General features: G+C 31.3%; 1 protein-coding gene across 1 annotated transcript in view; it reads left to right on the plus strand.

Annotated features, from left to right (window-relative positions):
• Positions 1-10737, plus strand: part of LOC131852055 (cuticlin-1) — an 83397-nt gene extending 72660 nt beyond the window's left edge. Inside the window, exons 8-12 of the mRNA XM_059202647.1 lie at positions 6479-6587; positions 7035-7259; positions 7751-7961; positions 8584-8865; positions 9414-10737. Of these exons, the coding sequence (XP_059058630.1) occupies positions 6479-6587; positions 7035-7259; positions 7751-7961; positions 8584-8865; positions 9414-9653 (1067 nt within the window). The 3' untranslated portion in view covers positions 9654-10737. The remainder of the gene's footprint in view (positions 1-6478; positions 6588-7034; positions 7260-7750; positions 7962-8583; positions 8866-9413) is intronic.
• Positions 10738-12332: the final 1595 nt, after the last annotated feature.

Below are 12332 nucleotides of genomic sequence, written 5' to 3' on the forward strand. Positions count from 1 at the left end.
TATAAAACTTTGAGACCTGTAACCTATGAACAGGTATAAAAACTACATCTAATCACTCCTTCAATAACTCAATTACTATTGATTTCAGTGACAATATGTTAGTTAATTACCTACTGGAGATAAAGCGCTATTGAATAATACCTATTACAGGCTAAACTGAAATTTCATCAGTGCTGAGAGAGTGCTGCTTGTAGGGACTGGTCTGATCTTTATCACTACGACTGATTTAATCTTATTGCATGATTATATTTGACCCAAAAAATTAGTGCTTGTTGGTAGTTTGTATTCACACGTTTCGACTTGTAAATGTAAACTTACAAGGATTATTTAAAAGAGCAACACACAAGTTTCTTGCTCGTTCTTCTTGTGATGAGACAGCTTTCCGAACGAGTGGTAGATAAAAAACAAATTGTTATGACTATTCAAAAGTGCTTAAATTAAGTTTATTTGAATAAATGATTTTCTATTCTATTCTATTCTATTCTATTCTATCAACAGTCAGTGGGTCGCGGTCTGTGTCTGAACCCGACAAATTGGCCATACCAATTATGTACATTTGTAGGGTCAATTTATGGGGTAAACAGTGTCATCAGTAGACGCTTTAAAACCTTTAAGAGTAAGTCATTGTAAATTAGTTATTGTCATCATAGCTGGCAACTTATATTATGAATCAGCAGAATCAGGCGATGTTAACTGTTACCAAATAACACTTGTCATTATAATCTTTTGTATAAATATTTGGCTATTAATTTATCCATTTTTGACTAGTACTATTTCTAATAACTGGTTTTCACAGATTTAGTATGAAAGTGACTGTCACATTGTTACCGAGACTGTGAGAATAATTAGAGGACAACTATAGACAGTACTGTAATAATATTACACTAACCAGAGAGAGATGGCTCACCATCCAATCTCTAAGCCACACGAACTTCGCCGCAGGAATTAATGTGGAATAGTAATCATAATAACCCTGGACAATCCATACTGCGCAATCTAGGCATAAGCTAAGCAGAATCATGGCTACTAAACAACTGATATAAATACTTAAATATATTTTAAAACATAATACATCTAGAAAACATTCAGACCGATACAGACAAGCATACTCATGAATACAAATGTTTGAAACTATGATTATCAGAAGTAAAGGGGTATACTGTGCGTACGATGCAAACATGATTGCTTCGGAAGTAAATCACCAGACCACCAAGCCTGTCATAACGATGAGGAATGCTGAGACCTTATGATTCTGGCTTGCTATAAGGCCTTGAGTAATATCACATATACATATTTTTAGTAAGTAAAAGTCTCTGTCTCTTGACGATTCTTTACAAGATTTTCCACAAGTTGAAAATAATTATCAACTTTTTCCTGTGTTTTTACAGTCGTCATAGAACATATATCGTACATCATACACTTGTAATTTCAACAATTTCTTTCAAAAAGAGTAATAGTTTCTTGCTACTAATTGCAGTTCGTATTATTTTGATTGGTATTTTAATTTTCATGAATAATATATGAAAGTACAATTCAGATAACAAAAAAGACAGTTACTGACTAATAAAATCTAACAGCGAATATAGTGCAAACCAGCTTCAACAATGACGTGATAAAGAGCCATTTATGTCTACAATAAGGTCATGAGACAACTAATGGATTATCAAGATGACAATACTTTTAGTTCTCATGAATTAAAAAGTCTTGAAATATTAGTTGGTGCGAATAAGCTTTCGAGTTCGATTCTTCGGCGGGAAAATTTGGGAAACCTACTTTACTGCATTGGTTCGAGCTTGGGTAATGTAAGATATGTCCCTACCTGAATGTTGATTGGTGTAGTCTGATTGTGGAATATGTATTAAAAAGGATTAAGATCTTGATCAGAATGCGACCAAACTTTTGGTGAATGAATGAATGCAAAACTCTTTTAATCTTCCTCTCATAGAAAAAATAAATTAGGTACTAAATATGTATCAGAGGTAACAATGGTCGACTTTATCGCTAAGTAGCGATTGGTGCGACTTTTGTTTCTGTTGTTTTGAAAGAAACGTTTTGTTATCAATCGACAGTATTATATGTGAGCTTATATTACACATTAACTAAAATTTGAACAGATTTCCATTAAAAATATAAAAAATATCTTCCTGGTCTAGTAAATACTAAACTCAATGTGATTTATTTTTGGATCCTATTAGCAAGTTTACCATAATATGATACAGACAAAATAAAATTGTCGTTTTTCTTAATGATTTTAATGACATAAAATAAATAAAAATCTGATGTTATAATTAATAACGTAAAATTTTTATTTAATTAATTTATTGCGATCGTAAATGCAATTATTAATGAGTTGTAGATGATTATAAGTAATTTTACATAATATTCTTTGATTGGCGCCAACGTCCCGCTGTGTACGTCGAATATTCCCACCGTCTTTTAAAATGCTACTAATAATATACGCTTAATACTTAATTGGACTTATAATGTTTGAAAAAATAAGTAACTTAATTAAGATAGCAACCATGGTTTGCCCGCTGCTATGTTGTTCTCATGCTCTGCGAAATGTGGGCATATCGGGTGCTACACTCGTCACAATCCACCTGCAACTTGCAACTGCAATTTACTCCATACCTAAGCTTGCATTCTATTTTATCAGGTAATGGGCCAATCAAAAATATAACTCGCCAATATTGTTAGAATTAATTGGCAAATTGTATTTCTGATATTATTTACTATCAAGTATTCTTTTATCTTAAATGTGGTTGAACATAATGATGGCTAGCCTATACGTTATAGATATTTGTGAACGGGTGTTGCTTGTAGGGACTGGTTTTGCTGTAATCATTATGACGAATTTATACTCAAGTAACTGTATGTAATATTTAATATTATGAATTTTGTGTTTTGTAACAAAAAAAAAATTGACGATTTAAATTGATCGTCATTTGTTTAAAAGAGCAACGATTTTACTTGCTCATTCTTCTTGACGCAGTCTGTATACGGAATAAAAAATGACTATTCATAAGTGCCTATATTAAGTTTATTTGAATAATGATTTTTTCTTTTCCTTGATTCATTCCTAAACAAACAGTATGTAGTCGAACCGCTATCGTTATGGGCGGCACCGTTACAGACAGACGAACTAACCTTACTAATTCACTCAGCACGTGGGACATATTAATGGTCAGTTTCCAGTTTCCGTTCGAAGTGATCGTTGGATCATTTTAGAAACCGCTTTTGGACATTTATTATGCAGATTACGTTAGAAATTGATTAACTGCTGAGTCAAAATATGTACTGCAAAATCTTTAAATACGATATCTAATCAACAAGCGCTTTAGAGACGTACATGAATGTGTTTCGTGATGGTTAGATTAATCCATGATTTTATATTTTTGTTCGTCGTTTAAAGTCTTAAGAGTAGTTAGAGGTTTTAAAAATGAAAAGTGACTACAAAATGGTTACATTTGCGTTTTAGCTAAATTTATAATTATTAAATTTAAACTACCACAAGGAAGCTGTTAATACGACAGAATAGAAAAACGATAGATATAATGAAAACTTTAAGAAACTTTGTTTTTGTTTCAATAAAATTATATGTATTATAGTACAGTATTTCATTTGTAAATTAGACGACAAGATGAAGATTCATATGTAATATCCAGTATTTGTGTCAAATTTTTTTTAAGAATAAGTAATATTTTTCCTTTAGTAACTATTCAAATATATGTAATGAATGTCAATTGTATAGGTCATAAAATAGGAAAATGGTCATAAAACCCTTCAAATTTCCGCTTCAACGTGGACAGGCAATAATGACGTGCAAACATATGCTGTAACGGTACAAAGAATAGTAAAAAGTAAACTGGACAAATACGAATGGGTTTGCTTAACGGGCCTAGCGGCCGCGTTGCTAAGGCAACCAGGGACTGGGGTCTCCATCCTGTCGGAGCTCTCGAGACTTACCTTTGACAGCGTTCAAGGAGTTACTTATTTCTATTTAAAGTTTAGAGCATTGCTGTGGTTGCGTATTTCTAATATTAAGGACTATAAAAATATCATATCTTTTCAGTTGACTCATCCAGTTTAAAACATATTACATTACATTCAATGAGCAATTTTTTAAAACAGTTTAAATAGATTCAAAGTTTATCCCGTCGTGATGCAAGATTTTTAAAGATATATATACATATATATAAGTATAAAAATAATATAGTACATTATGTTGCATTCTATTTCTATGTAATATATGTCATTTGAATGTTACAATTGAAGTTATGGATGTCAAGTTCGATAATTTTTTCTTTCTAGAAATGAGATAATCTCAATAAATGCTTTTAACTTTGTTGCCAATAAATATCTGAGGTTTTATTAGATATAGTTATATTTTTACATATTGATAACCCTGTTTAAGACTAGTATGTCGTTTGGCACGGATAGTGTGGTATACCTACATTGAAATTCAACGAATCAATTAATTTACAGATCAGACTTGTTTCGAGTTCGCGAGCAAAATATTTCACTCATTCAGGTTCTAAATATCTATTTCTAAAAACGCCCTCTTCTTAACATGTTCCACTCATTAGGACTCATTGCATATATTATAAGATATCAAATTCCTTGACTTTAATGCTAGAAAGAGGTTTGTCTGAAACTCAAGTAACAGTAACAAAACATTGCCGCTATATTCACATTGTTACTTACTATGTAGATACGCGTATATCGTAAGAGAGTTCATAGATATTCAACGATATCTTAATGTTCAAAATCCATTTAGCCGTTTGGACGACTTGAGGATTTCAAAAATACAAATACCGCTTAAGGTGTTTACACACGGTCATAAATTCGGTGGCAATATCGGAGTAGTGATGAAAAAAGCCCTACATTGCCTTGTATTTAAGCAAATATTTAATGAGGTTAATAATGATTACGATTTGTCTACATACAAGGTGATATACACTATTGCCTCAATATTATCACCAATTTAAGGACCTTGTGTAGATGAGTTTATAATAATATGATATTCAGATATACATGAGGAATATAAAACCTATTGCAATCGAGTTAAAGCACTCAACGTCGTTTTATGCTCTTCAAACGGATACTAAAATTACTAAATAAGCGAGACGGAAATATACCCCTAGGATATATTTACTGACAGTAACGTATTGGCCACGATTCCAGGAAACATCAACACGAGTTGTATACATATATACCATTTGTTAGTCTCTATTACATCCTAGAATGAACATTTGCGCAGTTTGACCAAACACCTGTGTATTACAATAAACATAAGAATTTAAATTCGCCTTTATAACGATAAAGGTTTGTTATAAGTATTATGAACTGCATTAAGAGGAGTAACTTTAATTATAGAGCGATGCTGCGTCCTTTCACAGTGTCATTACCAATATTCCTATACCTAGTGCTTGATTAAGATAAACAAACGAAAGTAATCTTTATCCCATGATTTTAGTAAGCTCGCTACGTTTTTATTGTACCATTGTAGAACCAAATATCAAGTTAAACGATGACAATAGAGATTGTATTATTTCCTAAAGTTTAAATAAAAACGCATTCGATTCACTGATTATTTTCTGAACCCCACCACAGAAAGTAAACGAGTTACACTCGGCTGCTGTGTTTTCTCTCCAATAGTTAATATATGTAGATATTTTGTAATTTAGAATCAATTTGTTTGCGCCATTTTAGAGCTCCAGGAATAGTTACTTAGTTTATCTCCTGTGAGTGCACACGTTAACTTTGTGTTACGACAGCTTTCTTATTGCTTACTTTGTTTAATGGAATATTTGTTTGCGAGTTTCCGCCTTCGAAACTATTTACTTAGGTTAAGCAGCTGTGGTCTATACGAACTGTTTAATTTTCACTTAAAATTTAATGCATAGGAAAAGTTTTAAACAGTAATTAAGTACTGTAGGTAATGGGCTCATTGTTTCGCTGCTAATATGCTGCTAGTGAGTGTACATTGTATGTTTAAAATAAATCTTTACTACAATTCTTTTAACGTCGTAAATTGTTTGTTTTCTATTATTACGCGTTATATAAATTATTTTTTTACACTGATTATTATGTATCCAGGGGTGTTTATAATTAGTAATTTAAATTGTTTACGATATGCTTTGTTGCTTTTATCTATTAGATTATTATAGTTTATGATACTTTAATAGATGTAAATTGTACGTTTTATTAAGGTGCTTGAACTACCTTCTCAATATGAACAGCACGTTAGCTCTAGTAAATTGGATCAACATGTATGTACATTCAAATTATTATAAAATGTATTACATGTATACATTCCAACAACCACTAATAGTATTGATTTGGAACAGTTTAGATATATATTATTATGTAAGGTTAGTCAAATAATAAATGGTTTTTTAAAATAATATTAGCCATGTTTAATGATAGTATTCTGACAATATTTTTTAAAAAATAATTATATTACTATTTATTACAGGTGAATTCGACATGCGAGTGAAGTCATGTGCTGCATCGGATGGCTCCGGTCATATTATTCAGTTATCCGACGAATATGGATGTGTTCTTCGGCCTAAAATGATATCAAGGTATATTATTATGATAATATATTATAAAAATATTAACAAACCCTTGATAAATAAAACAATATTATTTTTATACTATTTATATGTAGTTTCGAAGGTAGATAAAATCCAAATTATTTAAATATTTTCAATTAATTTATTTCATGTCATCAATGCTATTTAGCGCATCGAAATGATTCTACAACTATAATTTAATTCTAAGAAACATTTTGATTCTATTCATGTGAAATAGCAATTCTGGTATCTTCCGCTAAGCTACGTTGCTTAAAAGTTATACCTACGTTAAATTAATGCTAATAGAAACTTAATTAATGAATCTGATTTAATTCATTTGTATAATTTTGAAGGAACTAATTTTTGGTATATCACAAGAGTTAGTAGGAGTTATGATTATACAAAGTAGTGAGCTTACGCAAAACAATAAAATGTTTATTATTATCAATTCCTCAGATTCCTCAAAGCCAAAGCAGCCGATGAAAGAGCTACAGTCATCACGTACGCGTTCTTCCACGCATTCAAGTTTCCGGATGCACTCAGCGTACACATAAGGTGCAAGGTGGAGATCTGCAGACATGGCTGTTTGGACCATTGTCAACTGGCTGGCGTATCTCAACAGAGGCATGGAGCTGTAGACAGGAAAGATGACAGGACCCATCAAGACCATAATGAGATTAAGTAAGTATAAAGTTTGAAAACAAAAAAAGATCACGCACTCGTCAATCGAAATAAAAAATACAAACATATAAATGCAGTCTCTCATAAATTACTAATTTATATTATAAATGCGAACCTAAAATTGTTTGTTTTATCAAATCATCATATATTAGAATAATAAGTAGCATTTGAGATTGTGAAGTATTTATGTATGTAAGTTACTAATTGGTTGATCATGGTCATAAGGTCTCTGTCATAATTTATTATCTGATATAATAAATTATGACAGAGACCTTATGACCATTTCCCATTGTAGAAGAGAAAAAAAGTGAACAGCATAGAAAGATATTTTAAAAGTCTTATAAATTTACAGGAAAGTGAACATATTAATTATTTGACGAAAGTTCCATAATGATTTTATTATTAATGAATGCAGTTAATGATTTTATATTTAAATTAATTTTTAGAACAAGTATATCTATAAATATATGTATATCAACTACAATTTATAGCGATTCGTCGGCTGAAGAATCTCAAGAAGGTCTTTTAGAGGAACATCAGCGCCTACCTCTAGAAGAAGCCTTCGGTGATGAAGTTTCTGGCGATGCTGTACCGCCGCCAGCGCCTCTGTCTCACCGACCGCCAGCGCCAGTCGTAGAACCAGAGTCAGACCATATGTCAGCAGTTAATGAGTTGGTCGAAGCTCTTGCTAGACCGTTTACGGTAAGTAGACATTTTATAAAAATATCAAAATATGTTCTTCAATTTTCATTATAACTTAATTATATACTAAATTTCAATTTTCATAATATAAGTTATAATTAAATCCAATTATTTTAATGTACCCGAGTACTTTAATTTTTTAACAATCCACTACACCTATGAAGTATGTATTATGTGGCATGCTCGTACAATTTCGTAATACTATAGTTATCTGATAATATTACATATAATACTTAAAAAATAGGAGCTAATAAGTCAGAAATTAGCTATTTGGTTGTCCTTGTCTCTGTGAGCGTGGACTTATTTGTAATTATCCACATCAAAATAAGTTATATTTCCTCTAATTTCATTATGATATTTCATTTCATTATGATCATTCATTCCTTATTTTATAAATATTACATATTGTCATCCAAAATACTTTATAAATTAAGGAACAATTTATGCTTAACTACTTACTTAAGTAATAGACAGTTAATTAAGCCAGAAGAAGAAGCTAATTAAGAAATTGTAATACTGCCATGTTGACTGTACATGAAGTACACTCTACTACTCACTGCCTATTATCACTATCTGTTAAAATCGCATCATTTGTAGTAATTTTATTATCGCTTTTTTACAGGAACGCCCAACTGATCTAGAACGGGAACGTTTCCCTCAAGGTCCTCGTAATTTCGGTCCTAAAATGAAACATGAGCCGTCTGGTGATGAAGTGGTACCAGCTAAACCTCCTGGGCCTGCCGTGGCTGGACCTAGATCATTGAGAAGGCGACGGACAGTGCGCGATGCAAGGTCCGCTGATGTGGGAGTGTCGGGCATATATGAAGTAGTTTCAGAAGCAGATCTAGCATTTGGACCATCCCGAGAATCGGTGACTGTATTTAGCGGAAGAATTCGTGAAGAGGTTAATATATTTATTTATTTTTTGTTATTAAACAGGCTGTACAAAAGGAAAGTAATCAATCAGGATACTTCACAGGCAGCTGTGGTAAAAGAAGATTCAATAATATAATACACCTTCACGGCTGTTATCTCCGATATTTTGTTTGCAAGTTAGTCAACCGTCAGAATTATGTTGAATGCAACATTTGACTTGCCTACATTTAGCAGAGTACATAAAATCCATAGTCGGCAAGGGTTGCTGACTTTGGATTTTATGTTTGTATGATTGTATGATCGTATGATTACCGCTAGTTCTTGATTTAATTTTGTTTGTAATCAATGTTTCCATCACTAGCGTGTGAAATATAAATGGACATATAATGTTTTTTTTATCTGTTGACCTAAATTTACGACGTTTGAAGTGGAAGTCAGGTACGTCACAAAATAGCCGACGCTGCAAAACATTGGAACATTTGAGATACTTAATTATATTTCACAAATGTCTTAGAGATTGAAGATTGATTTATTATTGGTAGATAAAATTATTTAGTGTTGTACTTCAATTTCCAGGTGGTTTATGGAATTTGCATGGGCGCTGTCGGTTTCGGCGCGCTCTTCGCTTCAGCTGCCGGGGCGGCCGCTGGAGCTGCTTTAGCAGCCGCTGTGATGCTGCAGAGGCTCCGCTCGAGGATGGCTGCCCATCCACCTACCCCTGTATCACCAGCTCCAGCTTCCCATTCGTTAGCTGCATGGATGGCACTAAGACTTCTAGGTTCCCCAACTCACCCGCACCACTCCCGTGATGGCTGACGATATGTCTCCTCATAAATCTCTCTAAGACTGTTTTTAGACTATAAGCAGCTGTCCACATATGTTCGAGTCTGTATAATTTGGGAATCTATATACATATATATAACAACAATGTAATCGATCAGTGTCTGTACATATATATATGTAAGTAAAATTATTATTTATAGACTTTGTAAACCCAAAATAATTATTGTCAAAACTCGGATCACGGACGTATTCTGGTAAATAATCCACTTAAAATTGTAAATCGGTTATGAGGGTAGTTGTCAATGAAATCACGCAGGAATATCAGTATATAAGTGTAGTATCCGACGGACATCCAATAGCTGCAGAGCGGTAACAATACATATATATGTATGACTATGTACCTACGAGAATTTAATGAATTGGAGGTAACATTACTGTCTTTCATAACAATTGCTTGGAAGAGCGTTTGTGCGAGATGAATGCACCCCACTCCTAAAGAACACACCGGACGAAAGAAGTATTAATTTCAGAAAATTCTCGTGTATTGTTATAAAAATATCAATTTAAAAATGAACATAAGTTTTGTAATTAATTGTATCAGCTCGAATTTGTGTGGGCAATCAGAGATGTGACTCTTATATGGATTGTTTCCATTGGGAGTCCCATCGATCTTCATGTATAGTGAAATATATTTTTCTTAGGAATTAAGAATTCCAATAAAGCGTTGAGATACCTGAAAGTTGGGATCTTTGTTCCCATATATAGATATGGCATATAGCACGGTCAGTCATTTTATTAATTGATGCACATATTTTTATATATTATTGAGAAACGTTAATGATATGCATACATATTACTTATGAGACTAAATTATTCTTGAGTCTTCTTTATTTTGCACTTTAGTGATAATTACTTCAAAATTTGTCTCGTCGATGCCAAATAATATTAGAATAAACAAACTGGTTAAACTGATATTTATGGATATAAATAATGATATTTTCTTAATATATAAATTTTAGATGACTATATTAAGATAATCAATATTAAAATTTTCCAATATAAAACCAAATCATAACTATTTTGCATTGCATTGGAATTATTATATCAAATTTAACTGCTGTCTTAACTCTTTTAATATAAAATTTATACTATATATAGCCTTACGATGATGGTGCTATGGACTAAGTCCCGTTATACTTGATTTTCATTTCACTTTGTGAATATATAAATTTTATACCGATAAGTGTTGTACATAACATTACTTTATTTAATATATGTATAAGTTGGAATTATAGTACAGAGTTGAGGTCACATTAATAATATAATAATAATAATAATAACTTATTGTTAGGATAGCATATTCATTAAAACAGTACTCGGCTTGCCTGTTTCAGAATGAATACTAAAATGTTTTAATTTTCACCTAAATATGTTCAACTATTTTAACGTTAATTTTGTTATAAATTAAACTTAATTAACCGGCAAACAGAAGCGTATTAGAAATATGTTAATAATCATTGTTTTCCATTCAGTACCGTTTTTACTATCGTAGAACTAGTGCCTTCAAAACGTATGTAAGTAAATTACAGTTTTGATTTTGTAGCAATTGTATACAAACATACGTAAATGTATGTACGATGATGTCAGACCTCTATACTATAATTCGAGCTTAAGAATAACGTGTTCTTAGTATCTAACAGGTAAGAATAAACGTCGAGTCATGCCATTAGGTTAAGTTTAGTTAATTCCACGAGTTCTGCTCAACTTAGTTTCAACTTTAGTTCATATACCTTAAAGTCAATTTTGTTCTATCAAAATCTAGAACCTTATCTTTAGGGCGCCGAGGCTTCTATAGATGTTAAAGCTTTGTAGTTATCTTGCTGTTTAATGTGTATAATAAGTAATATTAGGGGTTGCAATTAAGTAGCGAAATGGCATTCCAAATAAGTTAGCTACAGATAATTTTTATATTAAAAAAAACTGTATAAAAAGGAATTTATATTAAATATTAAAAATTTATTATTAAATATTTTATAATATGTGCACATTATATACTTAATGATTATAACTCTCTTTTGTATTTACCGCCATCTCGAATAGACCTATCTAAGTTAAAATATTAGAAGCTCATATCAAAAATAATCATGGCAAATATATCGTAATATAATGTGTACGATTGTAAAAGCACATAAAAAAATATCATTGTTGTTCTAAGAACTCAAAAGCTTAGTGTAAGGTTAAGTACCTGCCATCTGTGCTGCGGTATTCCATTAAATTACATTGTATTCTGTATTGAAAATAATTAATCGGTATATTCTGAATAATATTTATATCCAAACTTACTAATAGGTATAAATAAAAAACCGGCATACTGAAAATAAAAAAAGAATAACTATGTACTATTATTCGGTGAAATATTTTCAGAGTTTAAAATACCATAATTATCTCTATAACAACTGTTATATTCAGTGAATATAAAAAAAAGGATTCTATTACCACCTAATCAAAACTATATTTGAAGAATTATAAATCTTAGAATTTCAATTATTATTATGATTTCAGTAAAATAAAGCATATAAATCCTATATTTTCTTAATACATAGGTAAACATAAATAATTTAATAAAATACATCACAAAAGTAAATTATTTTGATATTTTTATTTAATGTGATTAATAGGATCCAGACACTGAATAATACTAAAATCAATCTA

The sequence above is a fragment of the Achroia grisella genome, unplaced genomic scaffold (genome assembly GCF_030625045.1).
Source record: "Achroia grisella isolate CSIRO2021 unplaced genomic scaffold, CSIRO_AGI_Agris_v1 utg821, whole genome shotgun sequence".
NCBI classification, from domain to species: Eukaryota; Metazoa; Arthropoda; class Insecta; order Lepidoptera; family Pyralidae; genus Achroia; species Achroia grisella.